Source organism: Lethenteron reissneri, chromosome 23 (genome assembly GCF_015708825.2).
Source record: "Lethenteron reissneri isolate LAM-NWPU_2019-01 chromosome 23, ASM1570882v1, whole genome shotgun sequence".
In the NCBI taxonomy this organism is placed as follows: domain Eukaryota; kingdom Metazoa; phylum Chordata; class Hyperoartia; order Petromyzontiformes; family Petromyzontidae; genus Lethenteron; species Lethenteron reissneri.
Genome location: NC_083801.1, coordinates 21,649,103 through 21,672,812, shown reverse-complemented (window position 1 = coordinate 21,672,812; position 23,710 = coordinate 21,649,103). Strand labels below are relative to the sequence as shown.

The 23,710-nt window shown below is 50.2% G+C and overlaps 1 protein-coding gene across 2 annotated transcripts in view; it reads right to left on the bottom strand.

Moving 5' to 3' along the window:
- Positions 1–23,710, bottom strand: part of LOC133346187 (filaggrin-like) — a 69,289-nt gene that overhangs the window by 40,083 nt on the left and 5,496 nt on the right. The window contains exon 1 of one of the 2 annotated variants that reach the window (XM_061557677.1): positions 23,219–23,330. The exons of the other annotated variant lie outside the window; for it this stretch is intronic. Within the exon in view, the coding sequence (XP_061413661.1) occupies positions 23,219–23,227 (9 nt within the window). The 5' untranslated portion in view covers positions 23,228–23,330. Of the gene's footprint in view, positions 1–23,218; positions 23,331–23,710 lie in introns of those variants that run through there. 2 annotated transcript variants of the gene reach the window in all.

The window sequence follows — 23,710 nt, the reverse complement described above, 5'->3', positions numbered from 1 at the left end:
TCTTGTTTAGCAGACTTCCAGTCCCGGTCGTGGTTAACCTCGGCCAGTGGCGCGTGAGTAACCTTTGAACCGGTGCTTTGGACCAGTCACCCCCACACCGGTCACCCACGCGAGTCGGTGCCAAACCCATAAAATGTTTTTTCTTTTACCAGGTAAGGCCCACTGAGCTATATCACACATTATAGCTCAACAAAGTGGTTTAGCACTTGGACATGTATAGCAGCCGAATACTCGAAACGCGTGATGTTGATTCTAAATGTGGAAGGAAAAACCGGATGTCCCGGAGAAAAATCCGCGTGACCACGGGGTGAGAGAGAGACACCGCAAACTCCAAATATACAACAGCAGCAGGCGTCGGGTCGGGTACGAACTCACGACCTCCTGTACACCAGGGGAGGTAGTTAACAGCTCTTAGCCCCACCGTGGCGCCCACTGCACTGACAGCTTGGGTGAAGTATGGTCAAACCAACCCGCATAACCCACGCGGCGTGGTGAGTCAGGCCTTCTTCATTTATCCATGGATAATTATCGAAGGGATATATATAAGTAATATTTATTTTAAAGATTTTTTTTAGCGGGGATAAATTTGGGGTTTTAAAGGATGTACGGTTTTTTTTATTGTGTTTCTCTTTACTCGAATACGTGTGATTTGTTTATTTCGACGAGCAATGAAAGATAATTGAAAACCCCGTGTGTGTGTGTGCGGAGTGTGTGTGCAGTGTTTGTGTGTGGTGTGTGCGGGGTATGTGTGTGTGTGTGGTGTGTGTGGGATATGTGTGTGTGGTGTGAGGGTGTGTGTGTGCAGAGTGTGTGTGTGTGCAGAGTGTGTGTGTGCAGTGTTTGTGTGTGGTGTGTGCGGGGTATGTGTGCGTGCAGTGTTTGTGTGTGTGGTGTGTGCGGGGTATGTGTGCGTGCAGTGTTTGTGTGTGTGGTGTGTGTGGGATATGTGTGTGTATGTGGTGTGAGGGTGTGTGTGTGCAGAGTGTGTGTGTGTGCAGAGTGTGTGTGTGCAGTGTTTGTGTGTGGTGTGTGCGGGGTATGTGTGCGTGCAGTGTTTGTGTGTGTGGTGTGTGCGGGGTATGTGTGCGTGCAGTGTTTGTGTGTGTGGTGTGTGTGGGATATGTGTGTGTATGTGGTGTGAGGGTGTGTGTGTGCAGTGTGTGTGTGTGCAGAGTGTGTGTGTGCGGTGTGTGTGGTGTCTGTGTGTGGTGCGTGTGTGTGTGGGGGGTGTGTGTGCGGGGTATGTGTGTGTGTGGGGTGTGTGGTGTGTGTGTGGTGTGTGTGTGGTGTCTGTGTGTGGTGTATGTGTGTGGAGTGTGTGTGGTGTATGTGGTGTGTGTGTGGTGTCTGTGTGTGATGTATGTGTGTGGTGTATGTGTGTGTGTGGTGTATGTGTGTGTGATGTCTGTGTGGTGTGTGTGGGGTGTGTGTGTGTGATGTGTGTGTGGGGTGTGTGTGTGGGGTGTGTGTGGTTTGTGAATGTATGTCTGTACTGTATATATTTCTATGTGGTTGCGGGGAGCGTTAGTGTAGTGGTTAGCGCGCTGCGCTGCAAACCCGGTGGTGACCCGAATTCCATTCTGAATCGGTGTTTGGGCCTCCCATAGGTCGACTCAGCTTTTTAAAAAAAAGTGGCTGATCCAGCCGCCGTACACAATAAACGTCAGCCCCAGGGAGACAAAGGTGGCCGGGCGTGCCGTGCTTTGTGTGACGTGCCGGCTCTAATAGGTGCTCGCACAGAGGCCGCGACACGCCACTGTTTCCTGCTGCCGCTGCTGCTGCGGCTGCTTTTGTTGCAACCGCAGCTGCTTCTGCTTTTTCTGCAGCTGCTGTTACTGCTGCTGCGTATGTTGTTGCTGCTACTGATGATGATGATGTTTCTGTTGTTGCTACTGCTGCTGCTGTGATTGTGGCTACTGTTGGTGCCGCTGCTGCTGCTACTGCTGCTACTACTGCTGCTACTACTGCTGTTACTACTACTGCTGCTGCTACTACTGTTGTTGCTACTGCTGCTGCTATTACTGCTGTTACTACTGCTGCTGCTACTGCTGTTACTACTGCTGCTGCTACTGCTGACGATGTTTATGTTGTTGCTACTCCTGCTGCTGTGACTGTGGCTACTGTTGGTGCCGCTGCTGCTACTTCCGTTATTGCTGCTACTACTGCTGCTGCTGTTGTTACTGCTGCTGCTTATGTTGTGGCTACTGTTGTGCTGTTGATCTTAATGCGATCTGCGCTTGGCTTAGTGAACATAGTTAGAGCTGTGTCACTCGCCGAACTCTCTCTCTCTCTCGCTGTACATCTTACGTCTCTCTCTCGCTGTACATCTTACCTCTCTCTCTCTCTCTGCTCCCTAAGTCGCACACTCGCACAGAGACAAAGGTCCCCGCGTGTCGCCTTTAACAGACTGTAGGGGCAAGTGCTGATAGCGAGTAGCGCCTATGAAGGCCGGCACGGCACGCGAGGGGGTGGGTGGCCAGAACCACGCCCGGCCGCCTTTGTCTCTCCAGTGGCGATGTTTACACACCGCCCCAGGTCCTCATTTGAGGCTGAGTCGACCCAGGACCGATTCAAATAAACGTCACTTGGTGTTGGCCAAATCGAACTCGGGTCGCCGGGTTCGTAGCGCAGCGAAGCGCTAACCGCTACACTCCCCCCCACCACACACACACAGTTCTACACACACACATCTTGACACACACACAGTTCTACACACACACATCTTGACACACACACACACTCTCTCAATCCACGTCGCCTCCCCACCACACACACACAGTTCTACACACACACATCTTGACACACACACAGTTCTACACACACACATCTTGACACATACACACACACTCTCAATCCACGTCGCCTCCCCACCACACACACAGTTCTACACACACACATCTTGACACACACACACAGTTCTACACACACACATCTTGACACACACACACAGTTCTACACACACACATCTTGACACACACACACACACAGTTCTACACACACACATCTTGACACACACACACACACAGTTCTACACACACACATCTTGACACACACACACACTCTCAATCCACGTCGCCTCCCCCACTCCCCCATCCCCTGCACACGCCGATCGTGTTTGCATCTGGCAGAGAAATGTTCCGAATGAGTGCGTTGGCCACGTGGAGGAAGAGCCGCCGTTACATTTGAGTTTAGTGTTGATGGTTTTATTTTATTTTGTAACCTGCCGGTTGTCACAGACTATTGCCGCTACCCCGGCATCATCATCATCGGCAGCAGCATCATCATCATGAAGTTCGCGACACGTGCAGTCATATGTTTGAGAGAGAGAGAATAATCCCGACTGACTCAACAATGACGTTTAGAATCAATACAACACAAACTCCACACATTCATCATCGATAACAGAGGTGCTCCGAAGAAGGGCCGTTGTCCGGAACGTCGCCGATTATTATTGTAAGACCGCAGTTGTATTATTGACGACAGTGGTTTTTGTTTGTTGTTGATGTTGTTGTTAATTGTGCGCCGCTGCCAACGCAGCAGCAGCAGCTGCAGCAACATTCACGGGGCAATCAGTTTACAATAAATAGGTCTTCAGTCATCGTCACTCGCCATCGTTATCAGCCATGATCAAACCACTGCTGGATGTAGACCTCCTTCCCCAAGGGCTGTAATCGTTAATGTATTTTGCCTTAACGTAAATGCCCCCCCCCCCCTTTATAAAGCCTCGCGATTAATTAAAAGCCCCTGATACAGAAGAACGTGGAGTTAGATGTTTGAAGAGCGAATGTATTACGAAGAGCATTTTAGTTAAAATCCTCGCGACTTCAGTGCGTCTCGGGCATCATTGCAAACAAAAACTAAACGATTTTTATTTTACCAAGTAAGGCCCACTGAACTATAGAGTTCAACGAAGTGGCTCATCGTATGGACATTTATGGCAGCTAAATACTCCGAACGCGTGTTTATAAATGTGTAGGAAAAATAAGTAATATTTTAAAACACTTTTTTTTAAACACGCTTTAATGAAATGTACCCTACTAGTAATGGGAGAACTCCACGACTCCAGGAAGTGGCCCCGAAGCTTGCCATAACTTAAGGGGCCGTGGCCCATTACAGCCAACGTGAGTTGAGCGTGGACAATTAGACCCAAGGCGAAAACATATAAAAAATAACGTTTTTAAATATATGTTTTAATTTTTTTATGATAGAATATAGTATTGTCGTCAGTATGACATACGTATACCAAGTTTGCAGTCGATACCACATTGGGTTAAAATTGAGTTACAAGAGTTGAGGATACCACAACAACAGAGTGAGTTAAATAAAAGCGTGTAAAAGCGGAGGACCAGGAGAAAAGTCCACGCGACCGCGGGGAGAACATGTACATTCCAAATATATAGGCGCCAGGGTCGGGATCGAACCCACGACCTTCTATACACCAGGCGAGGTAGTTAACATCTCGCCACCGTGGCATCATGAGGTTAGGGTGTATATGGACGAGACAGCGTGCGTGAGTTTGCATGTTATCTGTCAGTCATCTCAATCAATAGCCCCGTGTCACTTGGGTCTATCCCGTGACCTCCAACCAACAGCAAGCCTTCCACACTTGACGTGGCCTCAAAACGCACCTAGCTTGGCACAAGCGCTGTGATGACGTCACCGCCACTTCACGTGGAGAATGGCGTCTCTTCTTGCTGTCGATCTGTGTGATTGTGCGTGAGCCTAATGTAGTATTGTACTGTCCACCTTTTGGCGTCCTCTGATCTAACACCGTTTGAGACTAGGCTCAAAAGAAAACTATCTGTGGTGTGGACCAATCAGTTTCAAAGACAATGCATATACTATCAGAGTATGTTTTTTGTTTGCATTCTGACCACAAGTATTGTGGTTAATGCAGACATGATTCCTTGTACAAGGTTTCAGTTTGGTGTTTTAACATCTGAACACCTGTTTTGTTGCCAAAAAAAGGGGAAAACCCATTCTCATATGTAGTATTTTGTACGAGTGTGTGTGTGCGTGTGAGCGGTAGTGCAGAGGGTGGGGAGCGGTTAGCACGCTGCGTTATGAACCCGGCGACCCGGGTTCGATTCCCGCTCATGGTCAACAGCAGTGACGATTATTTGAACCGGTCCTGGGCCTCCCCAAGAGGGTCCTGCATGATTGGGATGTTTGGTCAATTATATTAATTACTCATCCGTGCACTCACCAGTAGTGCGGTCGTACACTCGTGAATTCGTACGGACACACTGCGGTCGCGTGTGAGCGTGTGTCGACTCATCCTCAAATGAGTACCTAGCAAGGCCGTAATTATAATATACATTGGGGGGGGACACATCCTCCCCCCCAAATATATTACTATTAAATATGTTTATATGATTGTGGTTATAGTTATACTCTATTAATCCCTAACGTCTGCCATGATATAAAATAAAATAAAAACAGAGCAATGTAATACAATACACTATTAGACATTATTGTAAAAAAAAGTCCATCCTATGTGTTAGTGAATTTTTTTTTAGGCAAGAAATGGCAGAAAATTCGTTTTCAAATTTAGATTATTATTTTTTTCTGGGGGGGGACCCCCAGACCCCATGGAATATTTGGTCCCCCCCCAATGTTGACTCCATGGCTACGGCCTTGGTACCCCGTGTGGTGCGTAAACATCGTCACTGGGGAGACAAAGACGGCCGGGCGTGGTGCTGGCCACCCACGCCCTCGTGTGCCGTGCCGGCCTTCATAGGTGTTCGTAAACAGCACGTCCCCTAATAGTCTGTTAACAGGCTATGCGGGTCATCTTAGCATTTGTATTCACGCTATGTCTGTGTGTATGTGTGTATGTATGTATGGGTGTCTGTAAGTGTGGTTACTCCATGTGTCGGAGTTTTATTTCGTATACTGTATGTGCATACGTGTGAGTATATGTCTGCGTGTGTGTATGACGTCTGTGCATGGTTTGTTTACACAATATTTGCCATTGAGCTAAACGGGGGATCAAACTTGTCAGTGGAAGTGCGTGTCAGGCTCGGGTGCCTGCGAGTCATGTCGACTAAAAAACTGAAGTCGGGGGTCTTCCCTCTAGGACACTAAACTAAACAGTTTTTTTTTATTAATGTTATTTTAGCAGGTAAGGCCCACTGAGCTATGTAGCTCTTTTTCAGAAGCGACCTGGCGACCACAAATGATAGCTCAACGAAGTGATTCTAAATGTGGAGGGGAAACCCGAAGGACCCGGAGAGAAATCCACAAGACCACGGGGAGACTATGCAAACTCTAGATATACAGGCGTCTGGGTTGGGGTCGAACCAACGACTTCCTTGCATATCAGGCGAGGTAGTTAACATCTCCTAGCCACCGTGGCGGTAGTAGTAGTCGATGTAGTAGTAGTAGATGCGTTCCAAAAAACATTGCACGAGGAGACAGATGCCTGCCTAATAGCACACACAGTACACACACAGCCCATGTAGTACACAGACAGTACACACAGTCAAGAATGTTGTCCCACGTCCGACCGCATAGCCGCATGTTGAGTGAATTCACTCCGCATAATACAGCGAAATCTGGGTAGAAATAGCATAGCCACACTTAGGCGAAATCGCACAAACGGAACCCGCATAAAGCGAGGGAAACCTGTAGTACCCATTCATATACATGGAGTGAATTATTTAATAACCTCACTAATTTTGAATGGTGATCATGTAACTCTCTGGTATTATAATGGTGTTATTTATCCAGGAAAGCCACACTGAGTTATAGGACTTTTTTTTTTAGAGAGAGAGAGGGTCCTGCATTGGGTTTCTATTTTAAGCTTGGCCATATTCTTGCAATACGTTCAGAGCTCGATGCTGCCAATGTCGAGGCCCTGCTGATTGCTCGTCACGACGAGAGGGCTTCAGCAGAGAGCGAGAGTTCGTGTCGTGTCCCTGATCCTCCTCCATTGCAGGACCGCAGACCACATTGGTTTGCGAATGTGTGTGGTCCACAGTTTGCGTTTCATGGCCACAATCGCACTGTGGCTTATGCTTAATGTAGCTCATTGTACCCTCTATGAGTCGATAAGCATCCCCGCGTGGCTCTATGTATCTCTGGAGTCACTTTGTGCCTCTGAGTCTCTGTGTGTCGATGTATCTCTGTGCGTCTCTGTGTTTCTGAGTATATGTGTTTTTGCATCTCTATAAGTCTATATTGTGTCTCCATGGGTTGACGATATGGTCTGTAGTTTGGGTTGCATTATAACAATTGCACTCCTGTAGCTTGTCCTTAAATGTATATTGATGTATCTCTACGGGTATCTGCGGACCTCTGTGTATCTCTACGTATCTCTATGAGCCTCTATTTTATGTCTCTGAGAGTTCACTGAGTGGTCCATGGCCACAATCGCGGCGCTACTGTGGTTTGTGTCTGTAACCGTCACATTATGAGCGAGATTTAGAACACATCGCCATATGCAAGCACAGAATTGGCCAGATAAAGGAATTGTCACCACTGGTCTGGGATTGCGGGACTGTCGGCAGTGGCGGTTTGTGTTTCTAAGTTTAAGATTTTTTTTTCAGATTTCGGTTGTTTAATGAGAACTTCACGACACGCTGATGTCTCGGTGACCACGTGATGCCCCTTTTCAGTAGAAGTGCGGGTCGCAGACGTGACGTCGCTTCCGGTGACGTCACGTCTCCGGGATCAATCCGGGGATATATATTTTTTTAAATACATGTCTGACAATGTGGCATCGAACATTATTCTGATTTATTTTAATGATATTATCTTATATATTATGTATCTTTTTATCAATACGTGCAATTGTATTGTTGTCTTGGTGTATGGGACTGTTTGTTGTTGTTGTTTTTATGTCTTGCCTATGTTTGCATTCAGTGTTTAAAAAAAAAACATCAGGAATGTGCTTGCATAGTTTGTACTTATAGACTTTATTTAGTCGTATTTATTTAACTCTCGCAAGCTGCTTACCCTTTCTCTATTCAACACACCGATCGTGTTTTGTATTGTGTGCTTTGTAACTTGCTGACCCGTCCCGACTGGACATCAGTAAAAAAAAGAAGCTTCATAGCTCATTGGATTCCTCCTGCAGTCTAAATATTCAGATTTCTGATTCACTCTAAAAGCGAGAAGACACAGGGCGCTACTCCAGGTTGAGAAGCCAGCATAGTCCACCCCAGGGTTTCCAGGTGGACTAATTAGATAATTGGAACACAAGAGGCAGGCAACGTGCGGTGATTATGATGAAGATGCCACCAAGTGCTGGGCTCCAACCAAACCCGTTCTCCCGAGAAGAGACGCTGCGGGGCCAAACATCCCAATTCCGCAGGATCCTCCTGAAAGGAGTCTCGCGGCTACTTGAGACTCTCTTTGGTTTAATGGATAATTCGAATTAACGAAGTCCGTTTCTTCCAGATGACGGTATTAGTTCACGTTTAAGGTAACACGGAGCAGGTGGGCAGCGAGAATGGGGCTACCGTCTAGCACCCAACCGCATCAGAACGTCGAGAGGCCGAAGCGCTCATCTCCTTCATGAAAGCAAAATTCAAGACGCAAAGCCACAGGAGTGCGACTGTGGCCACGTAACCCCAAACTGAGAGCCGCATTGTGAACCGCTGTAGCCTGCGCTCCTTCAGCGGAGGAGGAGGAAGAAGAGCAAAACTTACACGAACTCTACCGAAGCCGGACATTCTCGCAGCAGCCGCGGCGACTTTTGGCTCAGCCATCGAACAAATACGGTGGTCACCGCATCGCGCGGCGCTTTCAGGTGACGCGCTTCTGCGGCCGTCTGGAACGCTCTTCCGACATTTGGAAGCCACTGGACGCTGTCTTTCCGACAGCTCTGTTCTTCACATGAGGACGGCTGCTTGTGTTGTGGCCGAAACGTCGTGAGAATTGTATTATGTTTTATTTTCGTTATTTTATTATTTCCCTTCTACGTGACTTTACCGAAAGATCCAATAATATGAATCCCTGCAGTCACGACAGCTTTAATCGTAAATTTGGAACTACACACTTTCAAATCGTCATCTAGATTGAAAACTCATTCATTTAGAACTGCTTTTTGTGTTTAGTTGATTGTCCTCCGATCAGTGATGTTGGCTACGTACAGTGTGAGAGGTTCAACAAGCGTAAGAATAAGCCCTCTCGTCGTGGCTATCTGGTATTTCGCTCCTTAACACATTGTCATCATGGGCAAGATACAATACATGGAAAGGAATACTGTATATCTGGAAAGAATCACTGACCCACATATATCCAGCCACGTGGTTCGTGGGTAGAGCGAGTGGCTCACGAGTGGCAGTGTGCGAGTTCAAACCATGGTTGGCTACCACCTTGTGGCAGATGTCAACAGTAGTTGCTATGTGTTCGGACTCGCCCCCGTCATGGGAATGTGGAGTTTCCACCACTGGCTCTGCAAGGGCTGTAAACGGGAGATGCACCCCAATTCCTCGATGCTGCTCATTTGAGCCGGAAATCGGTTTGACTTTTTCTTAGTTCATATAAATGACTAAAATCAGCGCCCCATACGGACCAGCGCTCGAATCCACCTCTCAGCCCAGGCAAGATATAAAGCTTTTCTTAAACCATGGTCGTGTTCTCTCATTTAAACGGTTCACAACATTTTTTAGGTTAATACATAATTATACCCGCTATGAACTAAGATGTATCATTCGATACGGGACCAAAACATTCCCAAATCCTTCATTTATATATTCAAATAAGTTAATACAGAACCTGGAGTGAATGATGATGATGATGATTATTTAGCGGGCATCTAATTTTTTTTAGTCACTTCTCATGAACAATTCACTGACAATACCGATACACAAAATCGTCAAATGATTTGAAAAATATCGATGGCGGAATGTTTTTTGTTAGCCAGATTGAGTGACACAGAGTGGCCCAAAATGGTTAATCTACCGGGGATGAAGTCAGCGTCACGTATCATTTCATTCCACAGGACTGGCAGTTGTTCTGATCGCAGGAACGTGGGTTAAGGCGCAGCCCTGCAAAGCCTTGCTCACACCACTGCCCCTCGAGCTACACGGGGGGGCGGGGTGGGTATTTTGGCCTCCTGTGCTGCGAAGACGTCTCAGAAGAGTGATTTTTTTGTGAATCGTTACATATACGGTATGTGATAATGCATACGCTATATACTTATGTATATATATGGTATGTAATTATACATACGATATATAATTATAAATACGTTATGTAATTGTATATTTACATGGTATTTCATTTGAACAAAATGGACAAGGGAGCCACAGTGGCTCGGGGAGATGTTAACTTCCTCGCCTGGGATACAGGAGGGCATGGGCTCGATCCCGACCCTGATGCCTGTTGTATATTTGGAATTTGCGGTGTGTCTCTCCCTCTCCCCGTCGTGGCGAGGATTTTTCTCTGAGTCCTCCCCATTTAGAAACAACACCACGCGTTTAGAATATTTGGCTACAAACATTTCCAGACGATGAGCCACTTTGTTGAGCTACCATTTATGTGGCCAGGTCACTTCTGAGAAAGGGCTGCATGTAGCCCAGTGGGCCTGACGTGGCAAAATAAAAATGTGTTTAGTTTCAACTTGTACGAACAAGGCTTTCCGATCTTTCACAACAAACACTGCAAATTTTACTCTTTGGTTCTTTCGGTAAAGTCACGTGGGCAGAAGAAATAATAATAGATCACGACGTTTCGATTGCAACAACGAGTGGCGGTCTGATCTTTTTGCCAAATTCGTGTCAAGTGCGACCGAGGCAAAATAACGAGGACTGCTTCTTGCTTGCTTGCTTGAAGCCAACTTTTAATCTCCTGCACGCCAAGAGACGTCGGGCGGTGAGGCGAGAGCTGCAAAGAGGGGCACGTTCGTCGCGGAGACGGAGCGGCGAGACGGAACGGAGAGCGGCACAGCACCCCGAGGGGTGGCGACGGCGTGTCGAGGCCTCATCCAGCAGCGGATAGACAATGGCTGACGACGACGATGACGACGACGGTGATGATGGAGTCACGTAGACAGAGACAGAATGTTAAGACAGGGAGAGAGGCGGAGAGAGATCGATGAGTGAGCTTCGGGGTAGATGCACAAAGTAGGCGACACGTCACGAGGGGGCGCGACCCCCGTGTCCCCGTGCCCCCCCCCCCCCCATTCTCCCCTCCCCCCTCTGTCCCCCCACCCCATCCTGGCCCCATGCCCACCCCTCCCCCCACTGCCCCCCTCTGTCCCTCCTGCAGAGCAAGAAGCGGACAGATCAGCAGCAGTCGCCTCTGACCTACATGCACACGTACACACAAGAGACAAAAGACAAAGGTCCCCCGTATAGCCTGGACAGACTGTTGGGGCAAGTGCCGTGAGCGAGCACCTACGAAGGCCGGCACGGCGCACTAGCCGGGCGGGGTGGTCAACTACCACTCCCCCGACCGCCTTTGTCTCCCCCAGTACTCATGTTTAACACACCGCACCAGGTACTCATTCGAGGCCGAGTCTACCTAGAGGAGGCCCAGTCGACCTAGGGGAGGCCGAGAACCGGCTCAGATGATCGTCACTGGTGATCGGCGCGCAGCACGTCAACTCTCCGCTGCTGGATGAGTGCCTCTCTCCAGGCCGCGCGTGTGGTGGTGGTGGTGATGCGCCGTGAATTCGTTTTCATTTTCTATTCTAAGCTCGGAAGCTAAGCAGCGTTTGAGCCTGGACAGATGCTCGGATGGGCACACCACGTGATGCACGAGAGGTGCGCTCGGGCTCGCGTGCAGCAGAGGGCAGCGCAGCAAAATCTCAGCGCTGTGCTGCGACCTCCCCTCCCCCCGCACCCATCTCAGCGGGCACTGACCAGCGTGGTGAAGTATGGTCCAATGTCCCATAACCCCCCGCAAGGTGTTGGGATGTCCAGCAGTGGAGTGATACACTGGCATGTACAAGGCGCAGCACGGTGTGGGCATTCTGATACGTGTGTACGTGTATGTAACGCGTGTAGGCCTGTGAACACGAATCTACGAATGTTTACATCCTAAACATCGCCCCCTCCTCCTCCTCCCAACGCACCCAGGACCCCTTCCCCCACCTCACTCAACCGGCCTCGCTTACCCCTCCCCTCCTCCCCATGCACCCCACTCCTGCCCATGCACATCCACTCGTCCTACCTATGCACACCCACCTCTTCCTCCGCCTGCCCATGCACACCCATGCACAGGTACTCCCCATGCACACCCACTGCTCCTCCTCATGCACCCCTCCTCCTGCCCATGCACCCCTCCTCCTGCCCATGCACCCCTCCTCCTCCTGCCCGTGCACACAATGCGCGTGCCCTTTGCCCTGCGCCGTAAGAAGCGTGGATTAATCCCAACAGAAGAATAATCGCGCTCGGCAAGAAAAAAAACACCAACCCCGTGAGATGCACGAGATGTTAGGGCACTTCGTAAAAACAAACAATTCACCGTTAATATTATTGATTCGTCGGAAGGCGATGGGTTGTCATCACGCTCAGAACACGAGAGGCAATGTACGGCGAGCAGCGGGCGATGCGTCAAACAGAACGCAGCCCGAGATGGGTGGAGGAGCGACGTCCCTCTCCACATCTTGCGAAAGTCGTCGTCTTCGTTTTGAAACGGTGTGACCCGAGCTCGGGAAACGGACTACCACGACTACTACTACCACGACTACTACTACTGACACTACTACTACTACTGACACTACTACTACTACCACGACTACTACTACTACCACGACTACTACTACTACCACGACTACTACTACTGACACTACTACTACTACCACGACTACTACTACTGACACTACTACTACTACAACACTACTACTACTACCACGACTACTACTACTACCACGACTACTACTACTACCACGACTACTACCCCTACTACCACCACCACGACTACTACTACCACCACGACGACTACTACTACTACTACCACCACGAAGACGACTACTACCACGACGACTACTACTACCACGACGACTACTACCACTACCACGACTACTACTACTACTACCACGACGACGACTACTACTACTACTAACTCGTGGTTGAATGCAGTGGATTGGCTGGCGAGGGATCACTCCCTCGAGCGAGAGACACCTGTTAAAGGATGGGAGAATCACGAGATATATTTTTTAAAAAACGCATATTCCAAATGTTGATGTTATTCAATTGTGTTTGTTATCATCATTATCATCACCACCAACATCATCACCACCACCAACATCATCACCACCAACATTATCATCATCACAATTATCGTCGTCCTACAGATTTGTTGAAAGATGTCCAGTTAACATTCTCGTTGCCATTCTGTGTATAAACTCGCGATGAGCGATATTTGTATATTACAAATAAAAAAGCACTCCCAATGAATGTTCTTTTCCAAAAGGCATCCTTCGCTTTGTTTTCAGAGAGCGTGACCCGAACCAAAGAGTCGTCAACAGCGTTTAAAGCGGCGTGGACAGTTGATTCTGATGGCTCGCCATCGGCACCTGTACACGTGTTTGTGTGCGTGCACGTACGTGTGTGTGTGTATACGTGCGTGCACGTGTTTTTTGTGTATAAGTGTGCGCACGTGTTAGTACGTATACGTGAATTTGAAACAGATACATGAAAAGGGGTTTAGTCTCCCCTAGGTCGACTCAGCCGTAAAAACGAGTACCCGGGCGCTGTGTAAAAATCGACACGAGGGAGACAAAGGCGGCCGGGCGTGGTGCTGGCCACCCACCCCCTCCTGTACCGTGCCAGCCTTCATAGGTGCTCGCTAACAGCACTTGGTCAAAAAGTCTATTAAGGCTATATCGCTGATCTTTGTCTTTGTCTTATATAAACATAAGTGTAGGTGAGTTCGTCTCTGTAAGTCTGTGCGTTTATAATATTATCAAACAGGGTTCGTTCGAGCAAACAAAGCTGTGGACCGGTCTAGCAAGCCGACTAGAGATCTGTGAAAAAGAGTTTTAGAACTCCTCCAGGATAAAAAAAAATCTATCAATATTTTTATTCTGAAGACTGACTGCTGATGAGATCCAGAAAGTCTAATTCGTGCTTGTGGTAACAATGTGTACGCATGCAGTGGAGTGTGTGTATATATATATGAGTATGCGTACATGTGTGTGTGTTACAAAAGGTGCGTAAGTATGTGTATTGTACTTTATATGCATTGCTTAATTTCAGCGGGAAAATGTGCCCGCTACCCGGCACGCCACATCCAGTATACCACGCAGGAGACTTCCGCGACCAATATCATTAATAATCAAGGTTTTTGGGATAGATCGTGTAGGTATAAATGTGTCGTAACCCTCCACCACCCGACACAGCCGATTGTTAAGGGATTTGGCACGTAAACAAAACGCCAAATAGTTACTACAATTAGTAACTACTTGAAGTACTTGATGTAGTTACTACTTGACGTTTTGTTAACGTAAGAAATCCCTTACTAATTGGCTGTGTCGGGTGGTGGAGGGTTACGAAACATTTAAACTTACGCGATCTCACCCAAAAACCTCGATTATGGATACGCCACATCCAGTATAGCTCCTCGCGATGACTGTGACTCCCCCAAAGGCCCGTGACCTATTACGAGTCGAGCAGCGACACGGAGAGAATAATCAGCGAGATATGAAGCCCTGGGTGGTGCACGTGTGTGAATGAAGCGCGTGTGTGTGTGTACTGTGTATATATATGTGTGAATGTGTGTATGTGTGTGTATATGTGTGTGTGTATGTGTATATATGTGTGTGTATGTGTGTGTGTGCGCGCGTGTGTGTGTGCGCGCGTGTGTTTAGTGTGGCACAGTTGCAGAGCCGGTAGTTATAAAAGAGTCGTATTTGTGTAAACGCCACCGCCCAGTTATACAACACGAGCCAATGTGTATGTATATATATATACAACTGCAAAGATCCCCCGTATAGCCTTAACAGTATGTTGGAGCAAGTGCCGTTTGCGAGCGCCTATGAAGGCCGGCACGGCACACGAGGGAGTGGGTGGCCAACACCAACGCTGGGCCGTCACACTTAACGCAAACGTGCACACACACGTGTACACACAGACACACGTACACACGTGCACACACACAGACACACGTACACACGTACAGACGTGCACACACACAGACACACGTACACACGTACACACGTGTACACACACGTACACACGTGCACACACAGACACACGTACACACGTACACACGTGTACACACACAGACACACGTACACACGCTCACACACAGACACACGTACACACAGAAACGGGGTCAAATTCTGTTCAGCGTGAACCTGCATAGCCCTCTCTGTACGAGTGAAACGGCTTTCGAGCGTGTACCGGCATCTTCCACTGCTACACACCAACCACAACATTTCACGAGGAGTATAAAACCTGTGTTGCGACGGCGTGGGAGCCGTGGCGCAGCGGTTAGCGCCGCAAGACGCCGATGTACCGGGTACCCAGGATTCGATTCCCGGCCAGGGCTAACAATCGGTGACGAGTGGCTTAGCCCTCGGCTTGTTCCGGGGTATTGTTCGGCACGGAACGTCGGACTCCGCGAATAACAACACGCGCGGTACGACCCAGAGCGGCAGCAGCAGCAGCACAGACATCCTTCACCAAGGCCCCTCTGACCAGCGCGGCGAAGTATGGTGAAACAATCCACCCCGAGGAGTGACAGGGCGTGAGAAGGCTTTCATCCAGCGGCAAGGGTGATTGACAAATGGGACGTCAACAATAAAATAAAACCCTGTACTAGAACCATACAGTATATAGATACAGTCTATATAGGGTGAGGGTGCAGAATCACAATCTCTGCTAAATGGACGGGAGGGCATCTCTCGCTGAGACACCAACATGTGCCTGCCTGCCTGTTGCAATGACTCGCTGGTTAATGTTGCCTGCCTGCCTGTTGCAATGACTCGCTGGTTAATGTTGCCTGCCTGTTGCAGTGACTCGCTGGTTAATGTAGCCTGCCTGCCTGTTGCAATGACTCGCTGGTTAATGTAGCCTGCCTGCCTGCCTGTTGCAATGACTCGCTGGTTAATGTTGCCTGCCTGCCTGTTGCAATGCCTCGCTGGTTAATGTTGCCTGCCTGTCTGCCTGTTGCAATGACTCACTGGTTAATGTTGCCTGCCTGCCTGTTGCAATGACTCACTGGTTAATGTAGCCTGCCTGCCTGTTGCAATGACTCGCTGGATAATGTTGCCTGCCTGCCTGTTGCAATGACTCGCTGGATAATGTTGCCTGCCTGCCTGTTGCAATGACTCACTGGTTAATGTTGCCTGCCTGCCTGTTGCAATGACTCACTGGTTAATGTTGCCTGCCTGCCTGTTGCAATGACTCGCTGGTTAATGTAGCCTGCCTGCCTGTTGCAATGACTCGCGGTTAATGTAGCTGCCTGCTGCCTGTTGCAATGACTACTGGTTAATGTTGCCGCCTGCTGCCTGTTGCAATGACTCACTGGTTAATGTTGCCTGCCTGCCTGACTGTTGCAAGGACTCACTGGTTAATGTTGCCCTGCCTGCCTGTTGCAATGACTCACTGGTTAATGTTGCCTGCCTGCCTGCCTGTTGCAAGACTCACTGGTTAATGTAGCCTGCCCTGCCTGTTGCCAATGACTCGCTGGTTAATGTTAGGCCTGCCTGCCTGTTGCAAGACTCGCTGGTTAATGTAGCCTGCCTGCCTGCCTGTTGCAATGACTCGCTGGTTAATGTAGCCTTGCCTGCCTGTTGCAATGACTCACTGGTTACTTGTGCCTGCCTGCCTGCCTGTTGCACTGACTCACTGGTTAATGTTGCTGCCTGCCTGTTGCAATGACTCCCTGGTTAATGTAGCCTGCCTGCCTGTTGCAATGACTCAGCTGGTTAATGTAGCTGCCGCCTGTGCAATGACTCGCTGGTTAATGTAGGCCTGCCTGCCTGTTGCAATGAACTCGCTGGTAATGTAGCCTGCCTGCCTGTTTGCAAGTGAACTCACTGGTTATGTGCCTGCCTGCCTGTTGCAATGACTCACTGGTTAATGTTGCCTGCCTGCCTGTTGCAATGACTCGCTGTATAATGTTGCCTGCCTGCCTGTTGCAATGACTCACTGGTTAATGTTGCCTGCCTGCCTGTTGCAATGACTCACTGGTTAATGTTGCCTGCCTGCCTGTTGCAATGACTCACTGGTTAATGTTGCCTGCCTGCCTGTTGCAATGACTCACTGGTTAATGTTGCCTGCCTGCCTGTTGCAATGACTCACTGGTTAATGTAGCCTGCCTGCCTGCCTGCGTCAAGACATCGACGCTGCCGGATTCGCGTTGGCCTGCGGAGTCCAGGACGGGGTGGGTGTGGGAAGAGGCCGACTACGAATTGGCAGTGCGACTCACGCGCACGTGTCTGGGCGGCTTTTGCCCTCGTTGCCCACGAAGGCAAATCGCTCGTCGCTGGGGGCTCGAGAAGGTCCCGGGACCTTGAAACGCGCACCCACGTGTAGACATGTAAACACATGTTCACATGTACACACATGTAAACATGTGAACATGTGTACACTGGCCGTCGGTTGTGGACGTCTACCCTGTGCGGGCTTCTCTGTTCGTCTCCTTGCTGTCCATGCACGGCGGTGCTCTCGTGTTGGGATCTCCGGATGAGATGTTCATGTGTGTGATGAGTATTATTCCTCCTATCGTATGTTCCAGTTGTCGTAGCTGCTGGTGGTGACGGGAATCCGACTCGGTCACGTTCTTAGCGAAGTGACGAGGCGACGACCTCCAACATCGTCAACCTCCAACATCGTCGACCTCCAACATCGTCAACCTCCAACATCGTCGACCTCCAACACCGTCGACCTCCAACACCGTCGACCTCCAACACCGTCAACCTCCAACATCGCCAACCTCCAACATCGCCAACCTCCAACATCGTCAACCTCAACATCGCCAACCTCCAACATCGCCAACCTCCAACATCGTCAACCTCAACATCGCCAACCTCCAACATCGTCAACCTCCAACATCGCCAACCTCCAACATCGCCAACCTCCAACATCGTCAACCTCAACACCGTCAACCTCCAACATCGTCGACCTCCAACATCGTCGACCTCCAACACCGTCAACCTCCAACATCGTCGACCTCCAACATCGTCAACCGCATCGCGACGACGGGGACACGCCGCTCGTCCCGAAATGGCCGTCTCGTTGTTGTGGCGCCCGCTTGCTGTTCGCCGGTTGTTGTCGCCGTCCCATTGTTGTTGTGGTGGTGGGTGGTGGTGGTGGCTGGTGGGCTGTTGACGTGGCTGACTGTTGCGATGGATGATTGTTGTTTTAGTGGATGGTCGTTTTGGTGCCTAGTTGTTGTAGTGACCAGCTGGTTGTTGTAGTGACTAGCTGATTGATGTAGTGGTTAGTTGTTGTAGTGACCAGCTGATTGATGTAGTGGTTAGTTGCTGTGGTGACCAGCTGATTGATGTAGTGGTTAGTTGTTGTAGTGACCAGCTGATTGATGTAGTGGTTAGTTGCTGTGGTGGGTAGTTGTTGCTGTAGCTAGTTGTTGTAGTGACCAGCTGGTTGTTGTAGTGACTAGCTGATTGATGTAGTGGTTAGTTGTTGTAGTGACCAGCTGATTGATGCAGTGGTCAGTTGTTGTAGTGACCAGCTGATTGATGTAGTGGTTAGTTGCTGTGGTGGGTAGTTGTTGCTGTAGCTAGTTGTTGTAGTGACCAGCTAGTTGTTGTAGTAACTAGCTGATTGTGGTGGCTGTGTGTTGTCCAATAATAAAACGGTGAGCAATGTGAATGTATTCGTGTTCGCCTCGTTGCTGTTACTTTATTTAATGTGTTTGGCTTTTACCATCGCGTTGACCCCCGCAGGGGTCACGCTTGCGAGCGACACTCCGCCCCGCTCTCCTTTGAGGCCTCCTCGACTGGTTACAAACAAATTAACACTTTGGACGATTTCACAATGGAATGCACTGCCCGAATTCGTGTTCGTGAAAGTCGACACGCGTACGTCCTTAAAAAAAAAGCATGTGTGTGTGCGCGTGCCATTGAAGAGTAGAGAAACTCTCTGTGCGTGCGTATTGTTTAGTCGAATGTTTGTAAGGTGGACCTGGGGCACGGCTGGAGGCGTGCGGGATGAAGACGGAGTGAAGAGAGACCGTCCATCCAGCAGAGGATCGTCCATGGCCGATGATGATGATGAAATGCATTTAGAATGAGGTGAATACTGGAATGTCAAATGTGTGTAAGTGGATTATTACAAGCTTCAGCGGATAGCCGGCCATATAAGTGTTATCATTATCACGTGTTAGAATTCACGTATTTAAGAACATTAAATGTCACGTGGTGCTCAACACAAAGTGTGTGTGTATACACACACTGGCTGTGCGTGTGTGGGTGTGTAGTATGTAGTGTGTGCGTACGTGTGCATTTGTGCGTATGGCTTGTGTTGCATCATGTTCGTGGTGTACGTGTTCTCACCTTGTATGTGTTGTGTACGTGTGGTTCCAGTGTTGTGTGTGGTGCATGTTGTATGTGGTGTGTTGTGAGCGGTACATTCGGGGGGGGGGTGTGTGTGTGTATACGTGGATGTGTGTGTATACGTGGATGTGGCCGCGCGTGGTGCTGGCCACCCACCCTCTCGTGTGCCACAGCCCCGGCCTTCATAGGTGCTCGCTCACAGCACTTTCCCCAACACTCTGTTAAGGCTACACGGGGGATCTTTGTCTTCGGTGTGCCGAGGGGGAGCGGTAGTACAAAGGGTAGCACGCTGCGCTACGAACCCGGTCACCCGAGTTACGCTCATGCTCCTGGGCATCCTCTAGGTCAACTCAGCCTCAAATGAGTAGCTAGTACGATGTTTAAACATCGCACACGAGGAAGACCAAGATGGCAAGGCGTGTTGCTGGTCACCCACCCCCTCGTGCACCGTGCCGACGACCTCCACAGGTGCTCGTTGTCTTCGCGCGGTGTGTGCCTCCCGTAAACACCACGCCGACCAAACATCACTCTCGCCAATTGCAAACTCTCAACCGCCCTTCTTTGCCAAGCCCCCTAACCCCTGCCGCAACCATGTTTTCCTCCTATCTCATCTTCCCTCCACCCCATCGCCCCTCACCCCCCCAGCTCGTACCCAAATCTCTCCCCCACATCTCACATCCTACAACCGCCACCAACAAACCAACTCCCACCCCCCCCCCCACGTCTTTCCATATCAACAGGGACGGATTAAGGCTAATGGGCGGGATGAGAAGGAGGCGGGGGGGGGCTGTTATAGTTTGGGGGGGCATCCCCTGCCCCCTACTATTTGTAAATTAGATTCCTACCCCTTGACTGGTTCACCACCACACTCTGTCACAGCTCTTCACCTCGGCTAGAGCCCTTTGTTGAGATATTCATGAAATGTTCACTCGGAATCGTGAAGTTTAAATGCGTGCTGTTGTTGTTTTTTCCCTTTCATGTAAACAAACAAAACTCGTTTTAATTTCGGCAAGTAACCGGGAGCGAGCGGTCCACGTAGCGACGTTAACTGCAACAATCACGGCGACACATGCGTTGAGATGACTTTGATGATTTCAGTTTCTGTAAATGTCCCAAATGACGGGGACAATTTGTCGAGCTATCATTTGTGGTGGGCAGGTCGCTCCTGAAAAATAAGTTGATAACCTCAGTGAGCTTTTCCTGGTAAGATGTGGGTGGTTTAGTTGTATTAGTATGTGTTTGGGTGGATGTGTTTACATTTCCTGTATTTCGCGCTACTGTCGTGTTTGTGTAACTGTTGTTGTAACGTTCTTACCCCGTTCCCCAACTGGACATCTGTGAAAAAGAGCTTTGTAGCTCATCGGATTCCTCCTGCGCAGTATAAACAAATATTCTGATTCTCTTAATTGGTGTAATTGGCGGCGCTGCTGCTGTTGCTGCTGCTGCACACGCAGCGTCAACCTCCACGAATTCTAACACAATCGTGCGCAGCGCGGCCTTCAGAGGATGCACATGGAAATAATAGGCGACGTTTCGAACAATGCCGCTTCCGAATGGCCGCGTGCTGTGTAGGAGGGGGCATTGTTCGAAACGTCGCATATTATATGCGCATCGCATGCACCACTCCGATGAGCACGCATGGCTACGTGCGGTGCTAAACAAGTTAAACGCGCGTACTTATCACGATAAAGTATTGTGTTTGAACCATTATATAGCAATGTAGAGTATGTATATATATATATTAAAATAAATTGTGGGCCCTCTAGATTCCAGAGGCCTGCAGTCCGACTGTGCGTGGGCAGTCCATGCGGTCCCCGTGTGCGAGTCGCGGTGCCTGGTGGACGTGTTGTGATCGCGATTGCCGCTGCCCACAGCCACCCCCACAGAGCGGCCCCAATAGGTGCTCGCTAACACCATTTTCCCCAACAGCCTGCGACAGCGTACACGGGAGTTGTGCCTGTGTGTGTGTAAAGTGTGTAAAGTGTGTAAAGTGTGTAAAGTGTGGAGGGGAGCGCGCTCGGCTACCAATCCAGCGAGCGGGTGTGTGGGAAACGGCGACCCGAGTTCGATTCCCGCTCACGACCAACTTCGGTAACGCTGATGCGAACCAGTCCTGCCCCCCCCCCCTAGGTCGACTCAACCTCAAATGAGTACACGGTGCGGCGTGTAGTAAACATCGGCGCCAGGGAGACAAAGGCGACCGGGCGTGTTATTGGCTACCCACCATCTCTCGTGTGTCATGCGGGCCATCATGTGTGATCGCGAACAGCACTTGCCCCACGGGGGAGCTTTGTTAGAACGTATTTATTTTCTCGAACAGTAAACACGGGGAGGAGGGATTCACTCCTTTGGCCGCGTGAAGAAGCCTCGCCGAGTCGCACGACTCTGCGTGTCGAGAAGATCGTGGCCCCGACCGATACAATTCCTGCGTGGAAAGAAACCCTGGAGACCCCCCCCCCCATTCCCCACCACAACACGCACCGTGTGCTCAGCACAGATGGTTGTATTCAATAATCCACCCGCCGTACTGACGTGCACCGGCCATAGCCTGCGGTATTCCCAGGACTGTCTACGATCCGAGTGCAGTACTCACCAAGCTCCGAGCCTGCTTAGCTTCCGGTAGCTAGGAGATGTTAACTACCTCGTCTGGTGCACAGAAGCTCGTGGGTTCGATCCCGACTGTATATTCGGAGTGTGCATGTACTCCCCCCGTGGTAGCGTGGATTTGTCTCTGGGTATTCCGGTTTTTCCCTTCACATTTAAAATGAACGTCACTCGTTTAGAGTATTCGGCTGATATGCATTTCCACGTGATAAGCCACACTTAGCTGAGCTATTATTTGTGGCCAGGTCGCTTCTGAAAACAAGAGCAACATAGCTCAGTGGGGCCTTTGGCTGGTAAAATAAAATAAGTTTAGTTGAGTGCAAGGACAGCAGTAATTACAAACCGGACCCTCCATCACTGCAGGTGAGCCTCGGCACCTCGAGGCGGCAAGCACAACAGACAACCATTCCCCGCCTAAGCCGGACAAGCTCCAGCCCATGTGTGTGGGGGGGTTAAACGTGCCCCCGTTAGAGAGCACATGCTAAGGCCGGCAACGACACACGGAGGAGCAGTGTGGCCAGGACCGCCTTTGTCTTCCCAATGCTGTGACGTTCGGGGGGAAGGGGGGGGTAACTGTGTCGACCTCGGCGGAGGGAGGAGGCCCCAGAACTTGGGCAGTGCAGCAGCCGCGTCCACGGCAGCGGCGTCGGCCACGAAAGGCGAAACACGAAGCCGAGAATCTCGCCGCCACTGCGACAACTGCCGAGGGGTGGTCTCGCCTCGTGGGGCCGAGCGCCAGAGAGGGCCTCGCGTGCCGAGAAAACACGACGACGACGACAACAATCCGCACGTACAGCCACGCGCGGCAGAGGCAAAGATCCACCACCACCACCACGCTCCGTAACGCCCTGAACGGCGGAAAAATAAAAACTCAGACCGGCACGAACGAGAGAGCGAGCGAGCGGGTGGGTTGGTCAGAAGCGACGGCCGGCCGCCTTTGTCTCCCCCCCACCCCCCACCCCCCACCACCACCTGATGTTCACACACGGCACCGGGTCTAATTTATTACAGGCTGAATCTACCTAGGGGATGCCCAGGACCGGTTCAAATATCCGCAAGTGTTGTTGGTCGCGAGCGGAAACTCGAACTCGGACCGCCGGTTTCGCAGCGACAACCCCACGGCGCCACCGCTCCGCACAGTCGGCGCAGCACACGGGAGACATCGACACGCAGCGCCGCCGAACTACTCACCCGCAACATCGCCAACTCCACTGCTGGATGAGGGCCCTCCTCCACGCCCGTCAATTGGCCATACTTCACCGCGCGGGTCAGTGCTCCACGCAAAGACCGCGCGAGGCGGGTGGAGTGGCGAACGCGCGCGTGCGTGCGTGCGCGTGCTCGTGTGTTTGGGGGTGTCGCCAGCCGACTGAGTGATTCACGCTGCCGCACAACGACATCGGAGGGCGGATGGGTTCGATTCCTGGCCACGAGAAGCGTTCACCGCCAGCGGGGGGGGGTGCTGTAATTGTAATGTGAAAAAATAAACTTGGCCTGGGCCTCCTCTGGGTCGACTCAGCCTAAAATCATCGCAGCGTTTGGCGATGCCATGAATATTATTGCAAGGCATTTCCAACTCCGAACAAGTATTATGTTGTGCAGGCTACGTGTGTGTTCGAGCATCCACAGTACAATTGCTCCGTGCTAATGCTTATAGAAGACAGCCGGTCAAAATGTTTTTGAGAA